The sequence below is a fragment of the Vanellus vanellus genome (genome assembly GCF_965231255.1).
Source record: "Vanellus vanellus genome assembly, chromosome: 3".
NCBI lineage: Eukaryota > Metazoa > Chordata > Aves > Charadriiformes > Charadriidae > Vanellus > Vanellus vanellus.
In genome coordinates this window covers 102,983,097-103,007,144 of record NC_138907.1, presented here as the reverse complement: position 1 = coordinate 103,007,144, position 24,048 = coordinate 102,983,097, and the positions used below count along the sequence as shown (strand labels likewise).

At 42.5% G+C, this 24,048-nt stretch overlaps 1 protein-coding gene across 1 annotated transcript in view; it reads right to left on the bottom strand.

The window, feature by feature from the left end:
* The window catches only part of LOC309669955 (uncharacterized protein), a 39,589-nt gene continuing 15,541 nt past the window's right edge, over positions 1–24,048 (bottom strand). The window contains exons 8-13 of the mRNA XM_082480751.1: positions 9,297–9,438; positions 8,532–8,583; positions 5,080–5,212; positions 4,586–4,727; positions 2,707–2,838; positions 1–290 (exon numbers count right to left, since the gene is read on the bottom strand). Coding sequence (XP_082336877.1) covers positions 168–290; positions 2,707–2,838; positions 4,586–4,727; positions 5,080–5,212; positions 8,532–8,583; positions 9,297–9,438 — 724 coding nt within the window. The 3' untranslated portion in view covers positions 1–167. The remainder of the gene's footprint in view (positions 291–2,706; positions 2,839–4,585; positions 4,728–5,079; positions 5,213–8,531; positions 8,584–9,296; positions 9,439–24,048) is intronic.

Genomic DNA, 24,048 nt, shown 5'->3' with positions numbered 1-24,048 from the left:
AGTAATCAGAATGCTTTATTTCAGTTTTGGGGTTCTTTTTACCATTGGTTTTAACTACAACAATACTAATTTACTGAGCTTCCTACTTCCTTTGGTTTGGGCTTTGGGGTTATAGTCGTTTGGGTTTTTTCCCGGTATTTTGGGTCTCACTGAAGGTAGCAAGGCATTCATTTCTTAAAAATCTTCAACACAGTTTCTACGTAAATTTCATCTGGTGGGGGTTTCCTTGGGCTGCCAGGCTGCAGGAACTTCTTGATTGTAGGCATATTGCTCATTCTTGTTTTAAAAGCCTAAAAAATAAAAGCAACGAAGTGAATGAGAAATTGCAGCTACTCCGGTAGCAGTGGTCCTTGCACAGAACTGCTTCCCCCTGCTGCTAGAAAAGATCATAACATTCATTCAGATCTCAGTGCCACCCTACAGTCTCCTTCTGTCCAACAGGAGAAGGACCCAAAAAGCCTGTTCTTACCTATGAAGGCAGTACCGGACCAGACAATATCTAAATCTCTGCTGCCTGAAACAACCTGGTGGCAAAAATTCAGTATCTGGGAGCATCAAGGAATAGTTTTGAAGGTACAAATACACTAAGCCAGCTCATGACCTTTTTCTTTTCATTGCTGGTTCTGATGGCGCAAACTACTGTGTGGGCAAACCACGATATATGTTAACATGATTTCTGTTGTTACTACGTTATGTAAATATCCAAGCTCTGTTTGAATCTAGCACTGCCACTGTTGTCCCACTGCCCCAGCATTTCTAGGATTGCGTGGGTGAAGGTGAAATGGCTGGAGGCATCCTTGGCTTAACTCAGTTGTCCAGTAGAGGCTTCTCGTACTGTGATGTAGCCTAGGGTAGCCAAAATATCTACATAGGGCTGGCAGATATAACACAGTCCTCAGAGAGGACTCAGTGATGCAGATTGCAAGCAGCTGGAGACTGCACAGTTAGCCGAGCAATCTTAGATACACAAGAACCTCTTCTAACAATGGGGCTAAGGGAAAGGAGCTTCACAGAGCGACAGACAGTTCGTGCTGGCAAACGTATGAACATAATTTCCTCTTCCTCACAGACACTGGAAATACAAGAAGGAGCAAGAAAAGTAAAAACTGTGAAATAAGTAACCACCATTTTAGAAACTTTTTCCCTTCTGGCAGTGAAGGAATCCCTCCATAATTCTGTGCATGGCTTCAACAGAACTGTGCCCATGCCTAGTGGCTAAGACATCTTGCTAGAAGATGGGAGCTAGAGGCAAGGATTACCTGAGGCTGCAAAACTGCATATGGGATAAAATCTGACACACATTACTGCTCACTTTGTGGCTGAAGTGCCTCATGCTGTCACACTAAATTCAGGTTTAAACTGTTGGGGTTGAGCTTTAAAATTTTTTTAAAAAGCAATTTAAAAATAAAAAAATCAAAGCTCTTTTCCTCATCAGTTGCATACAGAAAACCTAACTGTGATAGTCTGATGCTGGAGTGTTTCTTTTGTTAATGGGAATAAAGCCAAAGTCTTTGGGTGCACCCCTCAAATTAACAGTTTGTAAGCACAAAGAAACATGACCTCAAGCCTTGCATCCTCAACCCAAATTTGCATTGCCTACACTGTTTTATTACCATGATTACAGGCAATGGGAGGACTACTGAACACTTTCTGCTTTTTTCTGATCACAGACTAGTTGGGTCCACTGTATCTCAATTCTTAATGACTCCTGCAGGTCATGCCCCAGGTTTGCCCACGCACTGTGCTCTATATCATGCTGCATGCCTGGAGGTTTCTGGTTTCTGATCAAGTCTCACAGCAGAAGTGCCCCACTTCTGCTTGGTTTCAGACTTTGTACATGGTACAAAGGCAGAGAATTCATCCTCAATTGTATCAAGTTGATTATTGAAAGAAAACTGTGGCGTAATGCTAAGGCCCAAGTTTCTAGTTGTCCTGTAGAAGGCAGAAGCTAAGTGAGGTTACTGGGATCCCAAAATTGCAACACCAGCCAGTACAGAAAACGGCACACTGTACCGTATTCTAACATGTTGACCTGTATCACAGGCTTAATTTGTTATCTGGTATTAGACAGCATCTACTGGCAGGAATCAGGAAAATTAAGAGGGCAGCATAGATCAGTGATTCCCTGTGGATGACGTTAATTTATTTCTATTGAGGAGGCATATATCCCCTTCCTGGGCAAGGGCTTTTTACTAGGGCAGGTAGCAATAGGACGAGGGGGAATGGCTTTAAACTAGAAGAGGGCAGGTTCAGGTTGAATATTAGGAAGAAGTTTTTCACTTTGAGGGTGGTAAGGCACTGGAACAGGTTGCCCAGAGAGGTTGTTGAGGCCCCATCCCTGGAGGTGTTCAAGGCCAGGCTGGATGGGGCCTTGGGCAACCTGGTATAGTGGGAGGTGTCCCTGCCTATTGCAGGGGGGTTGGAACTCGACGATCTTCAAGGTCCTTTCCAACCTAAACCATTCTATGATTCTATGATATACCACTCAAAAAGGGATAGGCGTACCTGAACAGGGTAAATTTGGAGCACAGTATATTACAGCAAGCCAACTAAATCAATTCCCTCTTGTGCTTGATATTAAACAAACATACAATAGTGACAGTTCCTCGAAGAGCCCACACTCCTGATTTACATGGCATGCAGAGATGATCACTTCAGGATTGCCGTCCAGCTCCTGAGTACAGGCGTGCTCAATAACAACATTACCTGCAACTGAGGAAACCCCGACAGCACACCGGGTATTTTCTCCTCCACTGCTAAAATGGCTTCAATTAGCTGAACATCTGCCCAGCTGAATTTGTTGCCCACAAGAAAGTCTTGGCCATGTTGTTTCAAAACCTGTAAAGTACAAGAGAATGGGGGCTGCAGATGAGGGTGGGACATACGATGCCTGGCAGCTAAGCCTCACATCACAGCTGTAGAGCTGAACAGCGATTAAATCTGAAATGTCAGGGTGGTGTTTTCTGCCGGAAGCTGTGAACCTAAAAAATCTGAACTCTTGCAGTCCGCAGACTACTGTCGTGGTTTAGGCCAAATCCACCACTGGGAACCCGAGGGACCCCAGACGGGACCGACAGATGCTCCCCTCTACCCCTCTACAAAGAGAGAGGCAGAGGAGGAAAAAGAGACTTAAGAGTTTAGAAGAAACTAAACTACTTTAATGAAGTATTAATAATAAAATAAAAAGAAATAATGAAAAATATATACAAAACCGTATCAAGCTCCCGAGATGACAATCACGTCACCGGCTGGCACTGGGGCAGTCCCAGGCTGGACTCAGTAACGGACGGGAACTGGATTCCGGATCTGGAGTCAGGATTGGGATCACAGGCAGAGAGAGTCCTCCTCAGACGTCGGCCATTGAAGGAAGAGCCCCTGACCCTTTGGTCCCTCAGCTTTTATACTGAGCATGAGGCAGATGGGATGGAATACCCTGTTGGTCAGTTTTAGGTCACCTGTCCTGTCCGCTCCTCCCTGCAGGTGGGACCCCACTATGCTTTTCCGCTTCCGACCCTCCAACGTGGCAAATAACAAAGTTGGTTGGCCTTGGCTGTTATGACAATAAGTATAAGCAAGAGCCTCTCTGCATACCATGCCTGGGCATCAGCTATAAACATTGGCCTTATCACTCTGAGAGAGTGAACACTGTCTGCACAATATGCAGTTAATTTCAGTTGTTAGAAGAGGCCCAGCTAAGAAGCGAAGTTACTGAACAAAATTGGTTCTGTTTTACCTCAAACCAGGACAACTACAAACATTGGTCACTTGGTAATGATGAATGATGGTGGCCACTGGCAACACGGACAAACCCACATGCTTATGTGGACTAGTAACAGTCATAGAATTAGAAATAGGGATAATAAGAGTAACTTGGAGAATTTATAAAATTGCCATTTAGATATTTCATTTAAAATTGTGTCCAATGTTGATACCAGGAAACAAACTTATAAATGCAGAATTACAACAGCTAACCAAAGAAAATCCTTGTCTTTGAAAATAAGTGTTATAGTCATAAGAACATCTAGGATGTTCATCCTTTACTATTGTTTTGCATCTAAACCAGATGAATGTTACAAAAGTGAGAAATGTTGCCAGATGCGTGAGTCATTTGGGTTTGGTTTGTTGTTTTCAAAAGTTGGATGTGCAGAAATCTATGTTGTTTTATTAAAATGCTCCTCATCTGTCTATCTGATTTATTTGCAAGGGATTTTTGCATTCTTCTAATGAAAATGTTCCAACTGAAATTAAGTATAGCAGAGAGATGTGCTCTAAACAAATATAAATGCAGAACTATCCCCTCAAGGAAAAAAGAAATCATATGTGCTTGCTTTTACTTTAGTGAAAAGTTTTGCTGTGTAGCTGAGAACATATTGCTTTGTTTGCTTTGTAGATGTTCAAATACCACAGCCCTGACAACACAAGCCAAAAATAAGGAAAACGTACTGCTGTATTTCTCCCTCTTTGTGAGAGCCAAGAAACTTGAGGATTTGGAACTGACCTACACTACAAACACGTTCTTATTTTGGGGAAACTTTTTGATAATTGTAAATACAAGTTTTATAGATACATCCTCACTGTCACTTACCTTTTCAAAGACTGGGAAGTACCTATTAGTTGCCTTCTCCTTAATTGAGTCAATATTTTTCTCCTTTGCCTCAGGTGGAGAGAAAGGAAACATCAAAATAATTTGCATCAGATCTGTTATTCCTTCCACATACATGTCAATCCTATTGGTGGGGGGAAGACAGTAAAAAAGAGCACAGAAGTTATTTCATCCATTTTCCAATTAACTAAGGCAATTTACAGGAATTGTATAACACCACCATAGTGCCAATTTTCCCAGCCAAAACTAAGCATAAACTAAAGCTACATATTTTTTAAAAGGACTAAAAGCCTGTTTCTGTTTAGTGGCATTTCAGAAGCAGTGGTTAAAACCTAAGCAAAGGCTAGAGTCCTTGCTTTTTATTGCATTAGCCTTTCTCATACCTTTCTACTGGATTTACAGCATTGATTTTGTTAAATATAACACAGCTATCAAATAACAGATTGCTCATTAAGTGAAAGTAGGTGTTACGGTACAGGGCTCTCTCCTTCAAGTCTTTCCCATAGAGATTGTATTTCCCTGCTATGTAGCTGAGGATGGCTCTGGTCTGCACCATCTTCATCCCATCGATCTCAACCAGGGGCACTTGCTGGAACATCAGGACTCCATCTAGGGTAGAAAGTTGAGGGTAAGCTTGTTAGTTCCTCCTAGACTTTTAGCTTTACAGCAGAGTGAGAGACTGAGCATGTTTCTTTTCCAGTGTAGGAGATAATTGATGTCTTGCCCTAACTGTAAAACTCCATGCAGTAAACTAACATTGTAGGAAAAATCAAATATTGACTAGCCTGCATCATGCTTTTGTAGCTAGGTAATCACAGTGCAGCTGGGCCCCTTGCTTTACAGCATTGCCAGAGCTTCACTGGCTGATGGGAGCTGACACCGCCTGCTCCTCTGCACTTCTGGACCCTGCCTCATGCTGGCAGAAAAAGCCTGAACCAGCGCTTTCAACCCAAGGGATCGGAGGAGAATAAAGATCTGTGTTAAATCAGAACTTAAAAAAAAAACCCAACAACAACAGAAAACCCCAACCAATTATTTTGAAGGCAGATCAGTTCCCTGGCAGGGACATACACACATGAGTAGAAAGAATGAGAGGGGTAGTGCTGCAGCAAGACTGAGCTACTGGGACAAAGACGTCAGGCCACTTTAAACACGGTGAAGCAACAGAGTTAGAGGCAGGGATTGGGACAGCAGTTGCTGCTTAAGTAAGTTTTACACAGTCACTCCAGGGACAAGAGTTTGAGACCAGACCAGTTTTCTGCTGGACTAATTCACTGTCTTTGGAGATACTCCCTCTGCCATTTGCATATTAAGGGCATCCAGAGAGCAATCCAGCCCTGTTAAAATCACAGCAAAACTCCAAATCCAACTAGGCAGCTGCCACTTTGCATTGCTCAAAGTTAATAATGTATTTTAATTGCTTAATTTTAATCCGTTCACTGCATCCTTCTTTCATGTGTAAGGATTCATTTTAACAGGCACATCTGTTTGCCTTTTTCTCCACAGAGCTATTGAAATACTTTGATAGTCTAGAATTAATAAACATTCTTCACTCATTCCGTACTATCAATTTACAGTCTAAATTCAGGGTAGTTTTCTCTGCAGCAATGAATAGCCTGTGTTTTGTTCTTGTAAACATTCACAGAAGGTTGTGTATCTTCATGTCTTTCAAGAACACACCTCTACAGCTTAAGGAAGAAATATTAATTGGTATCAGTCTAGCCGAAACACGGTAGAATGGGAAAACTAACAGCTCTGCCAGGATTTTTTTCAGCAGAAAGATGTGAAGTGAAAAATAAAATCTGACTTTCTGGTCCTTGACAAAAAGTGATACAGCAAATGCGAGTGAACTGAATGCACAGTTTGTTTCTTATCTGCAGAAAAGAGGGATTCCTGTCTTATGACCGGTAGCAGACTGCTTCTCCTTGCTCTGCAGTGAGAACCACTTCACATAATCACTGCAGAGAATACATATGCAGGATTAAAAGCAGTTTGCCAGTTATTTTGCGGATGGGATTGTGGTCTGTGGAGCATACATTAGAAACTGATCGTCTGGACCTACTGTTTGTCACTGACCAGCAGAGCTTATTGATATCCAGCTACCAACTCGGGCAACCTGTGGCTGGACAGATTGAGCCAAGCTAGTCGTCTCTCAGGCCAACAGGTACAGGTCTGGCCAGGCCGATGCTAATTAACTCTCTCGGTCTCCAAAACAGTTGTCTGTCTGCTAGTTGGGAACAGCCCCCTGCCCAGGCTTCATCCTGGACACTGCTGGGGCATTCCTTAGATCATCAGCTGGCATGGGCCAAAGTCATGCCTGGACCATTCTCACAATGTGGTGTCTGTCTAAACACAGGATACCCTAGCAAAAAGCATGTTGGTAGGGAAAAAAAACCCCAAACATTAGAGGGAGAGGTAATGTGGGATTATTCGTGTTCAGTTCTGCCCTGCACGACTGGCAGCATTCCAGAGGTGCCTTTATCAGGATGACTAATTTGTCTTTCTTCAACCCTTTGTGTTAAACCCCACCTTTTTCTTTGTGTTCTCACCCTCTTAAACTCAATATATATATAGAAAAGCCCTTGATCTTCTTTATAAAACTTCCCTATCCTTTTCATCACCATTTAATTCTTCTCCCTGGATATGGATAAACTTGGACGCTGTATCCAGGATTGTACCACTCTGTCTGGATTAATTAGTATTTTGAAGCAAATTCAGATTTGGGCTTTCAGTACCTGTGCTATCCTATTCAGAGCTATAACTGGTATCTTTACACTGCACTGCCCTCCGACGCTGTCAGATTCCCAGCCAGATGGACCTGCAAATTTAATTCTGATCTTCTTGATACCACTTCTTTTTTATTTTTGTTCATTTTAGCTTTCCTGTGAGAATTTATTTAAACACAGCTTTTCCTTTCTGAGCAAGCAGCCAGAATACAGCTGAGTTCTCTTCCAAGGCTCCTAGTATGTCTTGGGAAGCTCAGCCTGCTGTGAGGTTTCTCTTACATGTCTTGGGCAGCAGGTGAACTGTGGGGCAGTCCTTTAGTGCTCCTCACAGTCCCAACTTCTTCCCTGCAGCAGCAGCAGCAGCAAGGTCTTCTCCTTCCAGGGTGGCTGCGGAGGGGTTCAATGCTGGACTCATCTGGCCAAATATCAAGGGCAGTGGCTGGGGGTGTGCACTGGTGTTTGGGAACTGTCTGACACCCAAGGTTGACATGAAGCCTTTGTGACTTGCTTCTCTGGCCATGTCAGACTTTCTGCAGGTCTCCCCGCTGGCTCCCTGTTTTTTAACTGGGAATTTTCATGACTCAGGTTTATCCTGCTTAGGGCTGACACTCGTGTGTTCACACAGAGCCTAGCACAAAGGAAAACTTGCTTTCCTGGGGATTTTGGTGCCATGCTGGCTTTTCATTTTCACTGAAGTTCAGAACCAACATACAGGTACAGCTGTACTAGTCAACTCAACGAAAGCTCAGGCCAGCGGGCACAGAGTGGCCACATGCACTCTATTCAGCTCACTCTGCCTATAGACCATGGTGGTCACATCTAAATGACATCTTGGAAATGGCCCTTGGCCTGGGACAACCCCCAGATGATGCCTAGGAATTGCTTTGGGGAGTGAGATTTGCCCTGGACCAAAAATCTGCCAGGAACCATGCTAACAGTTCAACAGCGTAGATAACTAAGTTGCATTAAATAGGAATGTTTCCTACTCCTGTTTAATGTACTACAATAAACACAGTCACAGAAGTTATGGCTCTTAACTTATAGGAGCTGTTTAGCACTGGAAAGAACAGGTTACTCAAAACTAGTATTTCAGTATTCCAGATGTGCACCTAGAAGTTTAAATAAACTAATTTTAAACCACAAATTTAGCTAAATTGGAGCAAAATTTTGAGGGACTGAGCCTCAGGCGTCGAGATTCTTACCTTTGATTAACTTTTCATATTGCTGTCTTGTCTCCAAAAAAATTTCTTCAAACTTGAAAAGGAGAGAGAATAGTGTTACATTGCCGTATTTGAACATTTTTCTTCTGTAAGGGACTGCACACAACCACGTGCAGAACAACCAAACCAAGCAAAAGATAATGGGCTGGATCTTCAGCTGCTTTGTTGTTTGGCCGCAGGTGTCCTGAGGATCACCCGTGCATCCTCACAGCTGGGGAGGAGCAGAAGGGCCTGGCCACTTCTGCCTCAAGGCAGATTCAGAAATAACCTAAGTGCGGGTAGAAACAAAGTACAGACATCCACAGGAGGAAGACAGGTGGCAGCCAGTGCAAAGGGAAGCACGAGGTAAATCAACTATTTCTAACCCCATCCCAGGGCATGTAAGTCAACAACACTCTTGTTTATCCACGTTGTAACTACAAACTAAATAAGACTGAGTTGAGGTGGGTTTTGCACAGCTGGAAAACTCAGATTAATTAAGGGCCTTTAAGTAAATCCACATTTTGACCCATGATGATTAATTACTTCAGGGGACTGATACTATCTCTAATAAACTCCAAGCTCCATTGCGTTTGCATCCCAAACCCTAATCACAGAACAATGTAGTTACAAACATGCAGTGCCACTGGCCAAATGAATTTAGACACCCTCTTGTAGCCGTTTCTCCACCATGTGCACGTTAAATTGTTCCTTCCTGAGGCCAGTTGAAAACAGTAGTCCAGAACAGTGTACCAAGTGTCAACTAACCTCCACGCCAGCTGCTGCCAACAGCCATCGTATGGGCTCCATTCGCCCCCTTCCATTAAGGTAGGTAAGCCTGGGCTTCCCCGACATGCTTCTGAGCTCCTGGTTCCCTGAAAAATACTCAGCAGAAAACGGTGTCATAAAACTGGTGTGAGTACCATTATTTTGAGGGGAGAAACAGACTTCTATTCTCACTACGCCTGTTCAAGTTTAAACTTCATCTGGTTTAAAACCTAAAATGAGATGGACCGGTGATGCCAAAACAGCCTGTGCTAGGAAAGGAAAGATGTGCAAGATCTCTAAAAGAGCTGTAAAGCCTTCCCCAGTGCTACTAGGGAGGTTTGTTATGATTATAAGCAAAGACAGACATGTTTAAACAAGTGGTATAAATCCTGAGCTACAGGGGGAACCTTGCTGCATTTTAAAACAATTGTCCAAAACCAATGAAAAGCCCTACCACATCCTCAGGGAAGTTACTCACCCACCCTTCATTGCTGTCATCCTCATTGAAAAGATGAAGAGAAGAAAAGGAAAACATGTTACTGGTAGGCTGAACTTTGCGTAGCTTTATTTGCCAGATGTTGGAGCGCATTTTGCAGCTTCAACTGCCATCCACTTCTTTCCTCCAGCAGGGGCAAATAAATGGTTAATAATCCCTTTATTCCATGAAACAGGCTGAGCTTCCTCGTTTCCTTGCTGCTTAGGGCAGCCTTGAGGTGTGCCTCAAAGCCAGATCTGGAACCTAGCTGCATTGGCTTCAGGTGGCCCCAGAAGTATCCCCCAGGGCAGCGTGGACCTGCGTGCCCAGGGGACTGTCACATCGGAGGCTGTCTGAAGCTTGCTGTAACAGCCCCGCTCTCTGCACCAGGAGCAACAGAGTGCATAGCAGACAGCGCGTCTGTATTGAGCTGTTTCATACATAGGGACGACCAGCTGGACTATTTGTGCTGGCGTTTGAGTGTCAGTGTTTGCAAATTCAGGCCTTGATTTCTCTGTGCTCTGTTGCCCTAATTGCTAAAAAAAAAAAAAAAAAAAAAAAGGGACTTAGCACTCCCCATTCACAAAGATGGTAGTATCACACACTAATGACTGGGAGAAAAAAAGCTTAAAAATGGGTATCCTAACCATGTCCTAATGGCTCAGAAACCAGCATAGAGTGCCTGATTTAAAAAAATAATTTTACAAATGACCCCAGCTTTCTCCGAGTTAAAAGCCAGGGCTGCAAAGTTTCTTCTGTCACACTTTGCATCCACATGACATTTCCCATTTGAATCAGTTCACTACGCTCTAGCGATGTGTTTTCTTCAAGTCACAGTGCTTTTGCAAGTGTATTTAAAATAAAGTACATTTGGAAGGTATTTTGCCAAAACTTGATCTTAAAGAACAATCAGATTGAGAATTCTCCCTTGAGCAATTCTGGTAAGAATTACTAAAACAAATGGGGATATTTTGGGTAACTTCGACAATATAATCCAAATACACATAAAGGAAAAAATGATCACCTCCAGTTTTAAAGGGCGAATAGCTGTTGCTAAAATACAATGTTTTGCCTCTAAGACAGTGGTTTTATTAGCTTCTGCACGTTGTGTGACTAGCTTTCACTGTATGGCAGTGCAGCTTATCTATTTAGTTCACAACAGCTAACTAGTGCCTCTTTCATTATCATACTTCTCAGACACATTGCATCTCTATCATTTCAACACACATCGCCCCAACTTGTACAGAAACTTACAGTAAATAAGACTTTTCCTTTAACTAAAAAAGACAAAGACTGCAATACCAAGAATGTGAAACTTAATCCTCTTGGAAAATTTATCTATTGTTTGCAGAAGAAAAGCAGAGGGAGCGAAAAGCCTTAGGTATCATTTTATCATTTTGCATGAACAACAAATTCTATATGGCATTAAATTATGCGAGAAGAACAATGACAAATGGAGAATAAAAACCTGTCATCAGCTTCATTTTTGTTTAAATTAAGAATAACTCTGTCAGCTGTAAGCGGATTTTAATTGTCTTAAGCTTCTGACACAGAAAATAACCCTTGTTTTTTTGTAAAGTCTCCTCAAACTTTAGGTCCACTGAATGCCTCTCTATTGACTATACAGGAACCTGACACATGTAGCCCACATACAAACAGCTACATTTCGGTGCCTGGGTCTGAGTCTTGCCCTGAGGGCTCGGTTTAGTTGCCTATTCCTGTGTGTCTGCTGACAGTTGAGATTCCCTAATGGTGGGCAGATACAAGTCTTGACTTACTAAATTTTAGTAAAAGATTTGCAGGATGTTGTGTTTAAAAAAAAAAACAGTGACCTGTTTCTGATATGATATGTTGATGATTAGCAGCCAAGGAATGTTGTAGAGCTGACAGTCATTCTTTACTGTTTGCCTTAGCTGAAAAGGGCCATTGGGCCTCTCCACATAAGTTACAATTTTTTTGAGAATTGTAGAATATCTGGGTTACATTCCTCAACAAGAGAAGCAGTGTTTATCTGAAAAACATATTAAACCCATTCAAAATCTTCCCTGACCAGTTACTAGAACAAATGCAAGCCCTTTTAGGAGCTGTAGGGTTCTGCCAGCCCTGGATAGCTGCATTCAAGGAAACGGCAAAACCCTTTACAGATTATTGCCCAAGATGCTGCAGAGGCCATTCTCTGGACAACAGACAAGGTAAAGACATTCAAGCTTTTGAAGCAAGCTGCACCCACCCCGGGACTGCTAGACTACGGTAAACCGTTTACTTTGTTCATACAAGAAGGGCAAGGAATAGCCTCTGGGATGGTAACTAACACGCTGAACCCTGCTACTCTGCTCCCTTCACCTGGGGAAGGAACTCCACATCACGACTGTGTAGTAACCACCCATGAAGCTGAAAAGACTCAAGAAGATTTAACTGACATGCCATTTCTAAATCCCAATCTGGAACGATTTGTTGGCGGCTCCTCATATTATCTGAGCAGCAACTGGGTTACAGGTTATTCAATAACTACTGTGAATGAAGTAGTGGAGGCTTCACCACTCAGTTGAAGCTGAGTGCACAAGCAGCCAAATTAATTGCATTAACAAAGGTCTATCAGCTGGCCAAAGAAAAGACTGTAAATATTTATGCTAAGCCTCAATACACATTTGGAGTATGCCATGCTACCGGGCAATTACAGAAGATCCATGGGTTTAGAACTTCTAGTGGAAGTAAAATATCAAATGCTCCACGAGTTACTGAACTGTTAAAAGCTATACAATTGCCAGAGAAACTGGCCATCATTCATCGGCCAGCCCATGCTGGCAGAAGGACAAAAGCAGAGATAAGAAATGGTCTAACAGACATTGCCACTAAAGCCACAGCACACCACCTGTATGAACCACCAGGCTTACAGTCCAAGGGTCAGACCTGGTGTTGCCTGCTCCTGAAAAGATATATTTGACCGTTCCTGCTGAAGAAATGGACTCTTGCAAAAGGTATGAAGTGATCAAAGACTCCCAGGGAATACGGAGAGCAGATATGGAAAAGTCTCCTATTTTACCTAAGCAATACCTGATTGCCATAGCAAACATGCATCACCGTCCAGAGCATTTTTGGACTGCTGCACTAACCCAGACACTGCTGAAGAATTGGTTCACGCCAGGAATTTATGTTGCAGCCAAATAAGTAACCACGTCTTGCGTGCACTACCTTTAGCCTCACTTAAATTTAGCAAAGACCTCAACACAAAATCTGTCTATATACAAATGTTTTTACTGCTTTTGTCTAAACTCCATATTTCCATCCTATTTCCTAGTGAGCCTTAATGACATGCCTGTCCTGAATTTCTCTGAGGATGCTTCTCAGCGATGTAAGAACTGTTTAAGAGAGGATGGTCTTTCCAAAACAGCATTATCTGCACTCAGTGTGAAGTGCCCTTTAGACCCAGAGCTGGAAGCAGAGTCCGGCAGACCGAACGGGCCAGCTTTCCTGCTCAAACCCAAAAGAAACTGCCTTGGTGCTAAAGACTCGTGCTGTGTTCTCCCACCCAACTTTGCCCTCCGCACTTTGTCCCCTCAGCGTTTTCACGACTGCCTCGCTCACCTCCAAACTGCACTACAGGATTCATTTCCTGGTTAAAAAAACGCCTTTCTCTTGCTTTCTCTCTCCTGCAGCTTCCAGCTGGTGAGTAACTATCGAGCCATGCTTAGTCTACCTGACACATGAACTAAAGAGAACAGAGAATTTACATTACCCCAGCAGGTGCCCCGATAAATTTGGAAATAGCTTCACCATAGGTAGTTGCTCAAATGCTTTAAGAAAAAGGAATTTTTAAGTTAGTACTTACCTCCTGACCTTAACTCAGCCTCCACCCAGCATAGACAGGTTCCCCGGGGGTGTTTAAACTTTGGAGCTCAGGGGAGTTTCCAGCTGTACCCAATTAGAGAGAAAATCTCTCACTGCTCTTAAGCTGGCTCTACCCAGTTTAAAGACGTACGTCTCTGAAAATTGCCGTCCAAGGCAGAGATTGTCTTTCTTTTTCACTTTGCTGATTTGACTATACCATGTGGGTAGCCTCATAGTTTCTATTGTAACCATCTATTCAAACTGCTTTCTCGGAATTACTGGGGAGTTTTACCCAAATAGAAGAGCAAGGCACTTTAAAATACTGAGAAAATTACAGATTTTTCTGGGTCATATTTAGGGTAATAGTAACCATTTAAAGACTAACCAATTAAGTTTCTAGGCTTATTTCACTATTTAACAGTCACCCAGGTTTTTATTTTCAGTGCTGCATGGCACAGAAAAGATACCCAAAGTATGGGATAACAATGCTTGATTACTTTGAAATACAGTTTGCCAATATCAAACTTACTTAGTGGTAACTTGGTATAAAAAATAGATGAGCAATTTATGTCACAACTCACTCCATGTCTTAAGGCAATAGCATTAATTTTGGAAATTAAGTGTATGTAGCTAATACTCCATTAGGGATGAAATAAACTATGATTTTCCTACCCTGTTTCCACAAAAAGTAACTGCTCCAGCTTTGCTATCTACATTTCAGGTGAAAATACTAAAACTGAAAGTGGATGTGAACAGACACAATAATGGCATAGCAGATGGGAAATGGTATTTGGGTGCCAAAGATCAGGTTCTCACCTCTAGCATAGACCCACATCTGATGTTGGGCATCACTTTACACCCCTGCAGCAGATGTCAGTACAGCTAATCTGAAGATCTGTTCACAGAACCCAGCATCGAATCAAGATTAATCTATTCCTGCTTTTGAGGACTTTCATATCAGCATGTACCTGAGTGCAAGAGTTGGTTCAGGAACAGTGACCACAGAAAAGCATGCAAGTAACTATCGTCTCCTTATCCTTTCTGCAGTCTCAAATGCTGCCAATGGCAGCAATAGGCTTGATGGTGGCAAAGAAGTGAAGGAAGAGGTTTCTGATTTGAGGTTCAGGGATTAGTGGTCAAGCAAAGCGTTCTGATGCTTTTTGGATTTGCTGAACATGGCCATATCCAACTTTGACTGTTGTTCTCCTTCCACACATTCCTGTTTGCCAGAAAGACTTTCCCCCTTGTTCTTTTTTTATTTTGCTTCCAGCACAACCTTTCATAATGTAATTGTAAAGCTCCTTTGACATCTAAAGGTATTGTATCAATGAGGTTACTGTTATCTATAACTTGAATAGTTGTTCTGTAAACTTCTAGAGTAGAAAAGAAAATAAGTTTCTTTTTTTAATAATTTCTTAAGCCACTCCTGTGAGTATTCAGGCAGCTGGCATGGAGCCCGGGTACCACTTAAGTAATCTGGGGTTTGGCATAGGCAGATTTTAAATAGTGCATATACCATGCCTTGGCATGCCAAGTTCCCACTGTGCTCTGTGGACACACTTCATTGTGCTGTAGGTTATACGGGTCTGAAGTCTTCTCGAACCGTACTGCCTGCAATCCTCACAAACCCCTATGCAGCTGGCTTGGGGGACCATGCCTGATTCCAGCTTCCAGCTGCATCCTCTCAGAGGTGGGGACAGGGTAAATAACTAACTGCCACTAGAGAGTTAAAGAAGGGGGGGTTAGGAGAATTCTTCCTGGTGCTGCTTATCAAACTCCTAAACTGAAGCACACCACCACTGTGATAAAAAACTGGAGTCCACATGAATAGTTAGAGCAAGTCATGCATCACTCAAGCCTAGACTTGCTGCAAACCTTCAGCGACGGCTTTGGTTCTGAAAAGCTTTACTGTCCTCCCGAGAACAAGGTTAACCAGGCCTGTGTTCACCCTCCCACGTATTTCTGTAAGCTGTTTGGCACTTACTGGACCACCGGCACAGAAAAGTCTGAAAACAGTAATCCTAATTCTGATGTAGACCCATGGTGCTGCTGGCAAGGAGAGCTTAAATGGAGAGCCAGTTTACAGAATGTTATTATTGGGATCGTTTAGTCTTTATTGATCTAAGTATCTCAACATGGTCAAAACGCTTATTTATATAGGCACAAGATAGGCATGATCAAGGCTTCAAAGCCAACTGAAAAACAATCTTAGTACAACTTTCATTGTGCAATATTTAGCTTAAATAACTCAGGTATTATAATGACTTCATATTTTCACAGAAACTCGTGCAAGTGTATGTTTCCTCTGTTTGGTCTCTGGTGTGTGCTGTGAAACTTTCTAAGACTCTCAGTTTATGTGCATTACTAGAGCTAAAACTAGTAACAATCTAAGCTTAGGTTTAAAGAATCTTTTCGTTTTCAAGAGAGGGTGTAAAGAGAAAAACAGATTTATTTATACTTCTCAGACAAGGAGAAATAGGTTTTACTGACCACAAGTCCATTTCTTCTCTTACAAAACAGTTTTGTTTTCACTGAAGTTCGTGTTTCCCTGGAATTGATCAGAATTTTCATAATAACCCGTAACCCTAATACAGATTTCAGCATTACTTTATCTTCAAAGGCAAATATTGTCTCCTTCCCTTAAACCCTCTTACACAGATTTGTCAGCATAAAAAAATTCAATGAAACAAGATTAGTGACACATTATTTACACAACCTAGAACTATCCCACTTTAAAGATACTCTTTATCCACTGTTTGGTAGCATGTTTGAAATTATAAAATGTATGGGTTTTAATGACATTTATGAGTAATGTTCTAACTCTGCATTTACCTTTTTTGCAGATAATAGGTAACAGCTTGTGAAACGTAGCTTGGCTTGCTCTCTAATGACTTTTTCAGCATGAGATTCATTTGTTCATGTTGCATGTTCAAGATTGTACAAATCTGGAAGAACAAAAATCAAGGTTTCAATAGGAAAAGGGGCTGAAAAATGACAGAAGATGGAACCTGGCTTCATTTCCTGGTAAAAAAACCTGTTTGTTAATGCCACATCTTCTTGATCTGGTGGTAGCTTTCATTGACAGCCAGGCTGAAGGAAATTCTTATTTGTGGCCATGTTGCTTACTCTTGCTTTAAAAGCCTAAAATTGAAAACAATACAACTTCTAAGAATGGAGGTGGGAAAAGTTCTAATGACAAGCCAACACAAGCCTGTGAAATCAGCGTCATCACATGGCGGCTCAGGGCTGACAACGAGGGACAAGGCAGTTTCCCAGGAGTAAATGGTACAACCTCAGAGAAAACTAGGTGCAAGTCAGATGGTACAAGTCTACAAGACAAGTTATAAAACTATGCAATGATTAGTAGTGGGATAATCTGCCTGTCACAATTTAATCTTTCAGTGCTAGAGAGCTGCTTAACCCCTGAATGTTCAATATATTTCAAGATTTCTCAGCATTTATTATTTTACCCTTGATATCATTTCAATCCTTTTAAATTCCTGGCCTTAATGACATCCTCTAACAATGATTTCCACCATCTTAGTATGAAAATGTTTCCTTTCATTGCTTGTATTTTGCTGCTTTTAATTTCATTGAGTGACCTATTCCACTTCTGTTACAAGATAGGGGAGGTGAAAGCCTTCTCTGTCTCTCTTACTGGGTGTCGCATGCATAAAAAAAATATTTCTCTAATAATTTCTTTAAACAAATTGGACTGTAATTCACTTTTCACGTGCATTTCTCTGTTCTGCTTTTTAATTTTCTATTCTTTGCATTTTACTTTGTTGGCTCTATTTCCTGATCCTCACTTGATTACTTCTGCATTCTGTAAGAGTGCAAGAAACTGCCAAGCATTTTAACTTGTCTTCCTCAAAACGTCAAATGAATAGGGGTGTATTACCTGCAGAAATTATGTACAGAAAAGGAAACTTGGAGAGAATGGAGGACACTTTCTCTTCTACTATCAGGATAGCTTCAATCAGTTGCTGGACTTCTGCCCACAGAAGTTTGACAGACATGAAAGATTGTAACTAGCTCGATTCAAGAGGAAAAAGGTTTACAGGAATTAAAAAACTAACTACTTTTCTCAGCTTTGCTCCAATACAGAGTTGAGAGAGATAATCATGATGTAAACGTACACTTCAAGTTTATTTCTGCATCCCTGGACAGTTTTATAAATTGCACACGTACAGCGGTTGCTACCTTTCCATAAAAACTACAAAGAAAAAATGATCAGAAGAAACTGTAGATATAAGATGTATTAAAACTGGGTTGCAAAATAGGTGGTTAGTCACGTGTGCGCTGGGATAGATATGAACCTCCACTTGCTTTTGTTCCCTTGTTCTCAAGGAGAGGTTTTCAATGCAAGTTCAATAATGGAATAGGAATCTGGTTCGTCTCGCCCAGCTTGTTCACAATGCTGTAGACCTCAGTGGTCACTTCACAACGGCAACAGCTCTCTTACACATACATACATAAACCTCTTTTCATCAGCCTGCACAGTGAGAGGTTAAATTGCATGTCTGTATACATAGAACTGAACTGCCCTTGCCACAGCAGGAATATTGAAAGAAGGCTTTGGTGTGCTTGAGAGCCATGCTGAAGCTGTGTATGGTCTTCACGTACAAGATAATAACATTGTAGTAAGTAAAATATAGTAAATACACTCATGTCAGAAAATTCTTGATGAAGCTATGTTTCACTGCTGAAATGTGGAGCTTCCTAATCTGCAAAGGAACCAGCAGAAAAGACCAATCAATCTTTACATCCCAAATCTATACACTTGTCTTCAGTAGTCTGGCTTGAAAAGGCACCCATCTTGCTTCAGGAACCAGGATGCTATCCAACTAGTGAAGTCTTACTCTGTCCCTTTTGTAGGGTAAAAATGACCCCTGGATCCTGGAGATGTATGTTTTCCAGTCTCAACCCTGCACCGCTTCATATTAGCGCCTGTTACTATTAGCACGAAAGTACCACGGCCCTAGAAAAATAAACCGTGTGCTTGTTTAATTAAGGTTAAGATACACGCAGTCCTGTTACATCTTTGTTTTGTTGTGTGGGCTTACTTTGTTTGTGAGAACTTAAACAATTGAGATACCCTGCAAAGTGTGAGAGTTACCCCGTTCATTTCAAAGCTGTCTTTGTGCAACTTCTTCTTAGAGAAACTTTCTCAGACATAACTGTTCAAAGCAGGTTTTCAAAGGAATCCAGAACAAACAGTTCTCCCCCAGATCATCCCTTGAGTAAAGTTCTCCTACAGCAAACTGTCTGCTGAATTTATGTAACTCTGCAAGAGTGAAATAAGGTAGTTACTTCCTTGAGAAAGAGAGTGGAGGGATGATCTCTGCTTGAACTGATGTGTGTCCAAGTAGGCTGGCAGAGATGAGGTCATATGTGTTAAGCTATGGCACCTAAAGCTGCAGGGTGAGGTGAAGCTCTTTTTCTCTTGCCACAAAGGATAACATTTCCATTCCATCTTCTCTTGGATGACGTTTCTAGGTGTGGGATTAAGGGGCTCTGCTGCAGTGTAGAATTTGGTCTGAAAGAGAAAGTAGTAGCTGTAGGGCAAGCAACATAAATGAATTGGAACCTGCAGCATAACCAGAAAATTGTCCCCAGTTCTGCATTATGATGAAGAAGTGATGCCTATAGCTAGGTACTTCACAGGTCAGTGTCAGAGTTGGACACAGAGTTATACAACCATGCTATTTGAAAATTTCCACTATATGCCAAAGTCGCATTAGCTTTTTTGGATGCCGGTGCCACGCTGTGAGCTGGTATATGGCTGATTATCCACCATGTCTTTCAGCTTCTCCTCCTCTGAGTTACTCACCACTTCTCACTTCAGTGGGAATTTAGGTAAACTGAATTTAGCTACACTAAATGCATCTTGTTTATTCATTCCCAGTTCGGATCACTGAATTTCACCTTTTCTCCCTATTGTCACTTTATTTTTTTTATCTCCTGTGAACTGTGCTATTTTTTCTTTGAGCCCCTTGATAAAAATGTTAAATAGCAAAGTGCCAAGGATCTAAAATTGCTGTCTTCACCTACCTAATACGTAGTTACAGAGGCGCCAGGACCAGACTCTCCTCGGAGGAGCATAGTGAAAGGAGGAGAAGCAACAGGCACACACTGCAGCATGAGAAATTCCAACAAAGAAAGTTTAATGGGTCAAAGCCTGTAAGGGGCAGCTGGAGATGTATATACATATGCCTGATCTCTGCCCTGCACTCCTAGGTGGTTTGCAGACATGCTTCCGGTCATACGCTATGAGGTTAACCATGCCTCACAGATAAATTGCCATCTGGTGATATTTATTTCTTTCCATCGACTACAAAAGTAGTCATAGTTCAAAAGCGGGCATCTAGTGCTTAGAGGTTTAAAGTTACTGTACCAGGCTCTTCGGGTCCTTCCCACAGAGGCTGTACTTTTCAGGCTGTATGGCTGAGGATGGCTCTGGGCTACAACATCTTCATCCCACTGGTCCCCACCATGGGGACTTGCTGAAAGAGCAGGGCTCCATCTGGGGACAGAGAGAAGTAATATCAGTCTAATTCCATGCCCACAGCTCTTGTGTTACTGAAACGGAGATGAGGCACATGCCTTGTAGAAATTTCCCCCTGCCGCAAGGAGGAGACAGAAGAGCCTTTCCTAGGAGCAAGGTTGGGGTTCAACGCAACTCCAAATTTCGGGTGGCGAGTGCAGCCTGCCAGCAGCCTGCCGAAGGACCTGATGTCCAGCTCCTACGCACCTCCTCGGAAATGTGAACGTCCCCCTCGTGACCCTCAAAGCAGCGGCCACAGTGCACCGGCGCCAGCTCCAAGGCCACCAGCAGGTCCCAGTAATCCCCACGGGCTCATTTGGAAACCAGCCGAGGGACAAGCTTATTTGTACCACATGAAAACCTGATACTGATGTATGGGGTGTACGCACCTGGGCGCTGGCAGGGGGGGCTGCATGGCGGCCTTTGTGGGGAGAGGCCAGGGCTACCCCAGGCCGGACACAGCTGGTTCCAGCCAGCTCTGACAGACCCACCGCAGGGCAGGTCTGGGCCCTGCAGCCACGGTGGGGGCACCTCTGGGGAAAATGTATTTAAGAAGGGGTGAAACACTGCGTGAGAGAGTGTGAGGGGAGAGCAGTGTGAGAAACAGCCCTGTGAACACCAAGAGGAGAAGGCGGGGAAGAGGAAGAAGAGTCCAGAATGAAGGAGGTAAGTTGAGCTTGGGAGGAAGAGGAGTGGGAAGAATCATCGAATGGTTTAGGTTGGAAGCGACCTTAAAGATCATCGAGTTCCAACCCCCCTGCCATGGACAGGGATACCTCCCACTAGACCAGGTTGCTCAAAGCCCCATCCAGCCTGGCCTTGAACACCTCCAGGGATGGGGCACCCACAACTTCTCTGGGCAACCTGTTCCAGTGTCTCACCACCCACAGAGTGAAAAACTTCTTCCTGATATCTAATCTAAATCTCCCCTCTTCCAGTTTGAAGCCATTCCCCCTCGTCCTATCACTACATGCCCTTGTAAAAAGTCCCTCTCCTGCCCTCTTTTAGGTGCCCTCCAGATCCTGGAAGGGGCTATAAGGTCTCCCCGGAGTCTTCTCTTCTCCAAGCTGAACAACCCCAGCTCTCTCAGCCTGTCCTCATAGGAGAGGTGCTCCAGCCTCATGGTGTTTAGGAAGGTGTTTTAAGTTTTTGTCTTTGTTTCTCACCATCCAACTCTATATTAAATTGGCAAGAAATTAAAAATTAATTTCCCCAAATCAAGTCTATTTTGCCTATGATGGTAATTGGTAAGTGATCTCCTTGTTTTTATCTCAGCCCACAAGCTTTCTCATCTCATTTTCTCTTCCCATCCTGCTGAGAAGGGGCAGTGAGAGAGCGGCTGGGTGGGCATCTTGCAGCCAGCCAAGGTCACCCCACCACAACTACTGACAGAAGGAATAAGATGGCAGCTAGCAGCCTGAGCCTAAGCACTAAATGCACACTCCTTTGATTGTTTTGAGCTAATATTTCTCAGGCTGGGAAGACTGAAAGGCTGGTTTGCGGGGTCATACACGAGGTAACAAAATCTGGTAGAAGTCATTCAAGACTGTCAGACAAACACCTTGCAGTAACTTCCTAGACTGGTCTCTGCTTTCCAGAAATAGTCCTTTGAACCAGAAAGGTAACAAGGTAAGTGAGTCGGGAAAAATGGCCTCAGGCTGCAGCCACCTTTCCCATGGCCCTGAACACTGGGATAGAGATACAGCATGCTGTTAGACACGGGCCAGGAACAAAGACATTTTGGTGTTGAAAGTTGATTGTTATGGAGGTAAAACCAAAAAAATTCTTACCTTAAAATATCCTTTTTTCAATTGTGCATTTCTGTGCCTAAGTACAGCAATAGTGGCAACCGCATTGTATAGGAAACATAGCGACCATCCTCTCGGAGATCAGGAAAGTGATTCACTAAGTGAAAAATCACTTACAAAAAGTTATAAGAGCATGTTAATTGCTGTACTGATGTATCCAGTATGTTTGGCAGTAGTTTTACAAATGCTTAAGCTGATCTAACACAACTGAAAGGAGTACAATTAAGAACGTGGTCATACCTCCTCTGTGGCTCCCAGAAACTTGTTCTTACTGCCTAACTTGTGCTGGCACCAGCAATCTAGCTGACTGTCTGATTAATTACCTAAGCTAGTAAAAAAACACCCTTAAAATAAAATGTCTGGAGCTTTCAACTAGTTCAGCGTATATGTAAATAGTAGGACAAGAAAAGCAGGGAAGGAGATGGTGTAGGCAAGGGAAGCCTACCTTTTTTGGTGAGAGTTGGCTGTAAAACCACAGCCTGAACTATTCACTATGAATAGGGTACATAGTAAAGACATCAGAAATAAAGTATAGCCCTTGCAGGGCATTTTGTATGTCTCTACTAAGCATAGAAAAATCAGTCAAATGCCCACTGTAGGCAGTGTTAGGAATCCTCCACTCTGCTGGTCTGACTAGTTTTGCCTGAATTTGTCATCTTGCTTTTTTTTTCAGTTAGTGTTGCTATACTCAGGCATGAAGTGCAACAAGAGCAGGCAGGCAGATCTGCAAAATCTCTACAAAGAGCTGGCACTTCTTTTCCACATTCAGAGGTGCTTACCCAAATACTAAAGTTCCATCAGATTTGACTGCAACCTACCAAAATATAAGCAAACACAATGCAGAGTAAAGATCCCATAGTTTCATCAGAAACCATAACTTGTACTAAAGCCTATATCCTGGACTCACTATTAAATCAATGAGAATTTTCCCAGTGCTTTCAATGGGAATGAACTTGCAATTCCATTGACAGCGAGTGTTTTAAACCAAAACAGGTTGTGTAGGACCACAACCCTTACTCCCACCAAGTATAACCTTTGCCTGGCTATTAGAATGATGCTGCAGGCTGATTTGTACATATAAAGGTCTTACCAGAGCAGGGGTTGTAGACAATCCCAAGTCCTTGGAAAATACATCAAAACTGCCTGTCTAACACCTAAGTGCTTTGAGACAGTTAAAAGTGAAACAATTCCTGAGGTTATCATGTGTTCTTAACTAATTTTGAGCCAGGAATTACTGCCCCAGCGACATTGAGAGACATAGGAGAAACAGCCGCAAACGTGTATATCTTTTTTGCTTACTACTGTCTTGAGGGCTGGTAACAGAAGTGCTCTGATCTGTCTTAAAAGCATTACCAAAGTCAGCTAAAGACCTAAAAAATTACTGCTACAGAGCTGTACCAGGACTCAAGGACACTTAGTATGGGGATCTTTTGTAAAAGACTTAGATCTCAGCTGATTTCCTCCCTAGTTTGCCCAGAATTTGGAAGATTGTGATAATAGTCTATAGACCTGTCACTCTGTACAGGCTAGAAACTAAACTGACAAACATGTGCAGGAATATCCAAATAAGAAATGCCACATCCTTAGACAGAGTTAATGCGCAGCACTGTCACACCATGTAGCCCTGCAATAATAGCATAAGCAAAAACAGCTGTAGATGTTATTTGGAAACATGCACACTAGTTTATATATAAACATATTCAGGTGTCTTCACCTCAAAACAAATCAAGAAGATAAATAAAGAAATAACCAAGCAGAATACAAGTTCTCATCAATGATTTACTGAAATATCAGAAAATGACCCATAAGTTGGGCCAGACCCGGAGCATTACAGGGTATGTCACATTAGTGGGCTGGAACAGGAGTATGTTTTTAAAATGAATTTTTTAACTGTGCTTTGGCTCCCATCACAGTGTGATCTTGGAGTGTACAAACTGGATACTTTCTGGATGAAATGAAACTGAAAGATGTGCTCCAAGAGTGCATCAAATGCAGTTTAAATGGCATTCCATCCACACAACCACTCTTCAGCTAGGCTGAGGTAACCCTGTCCCAAACACATACGGTGTTGATGACAAGGTGCCTGTACCAACT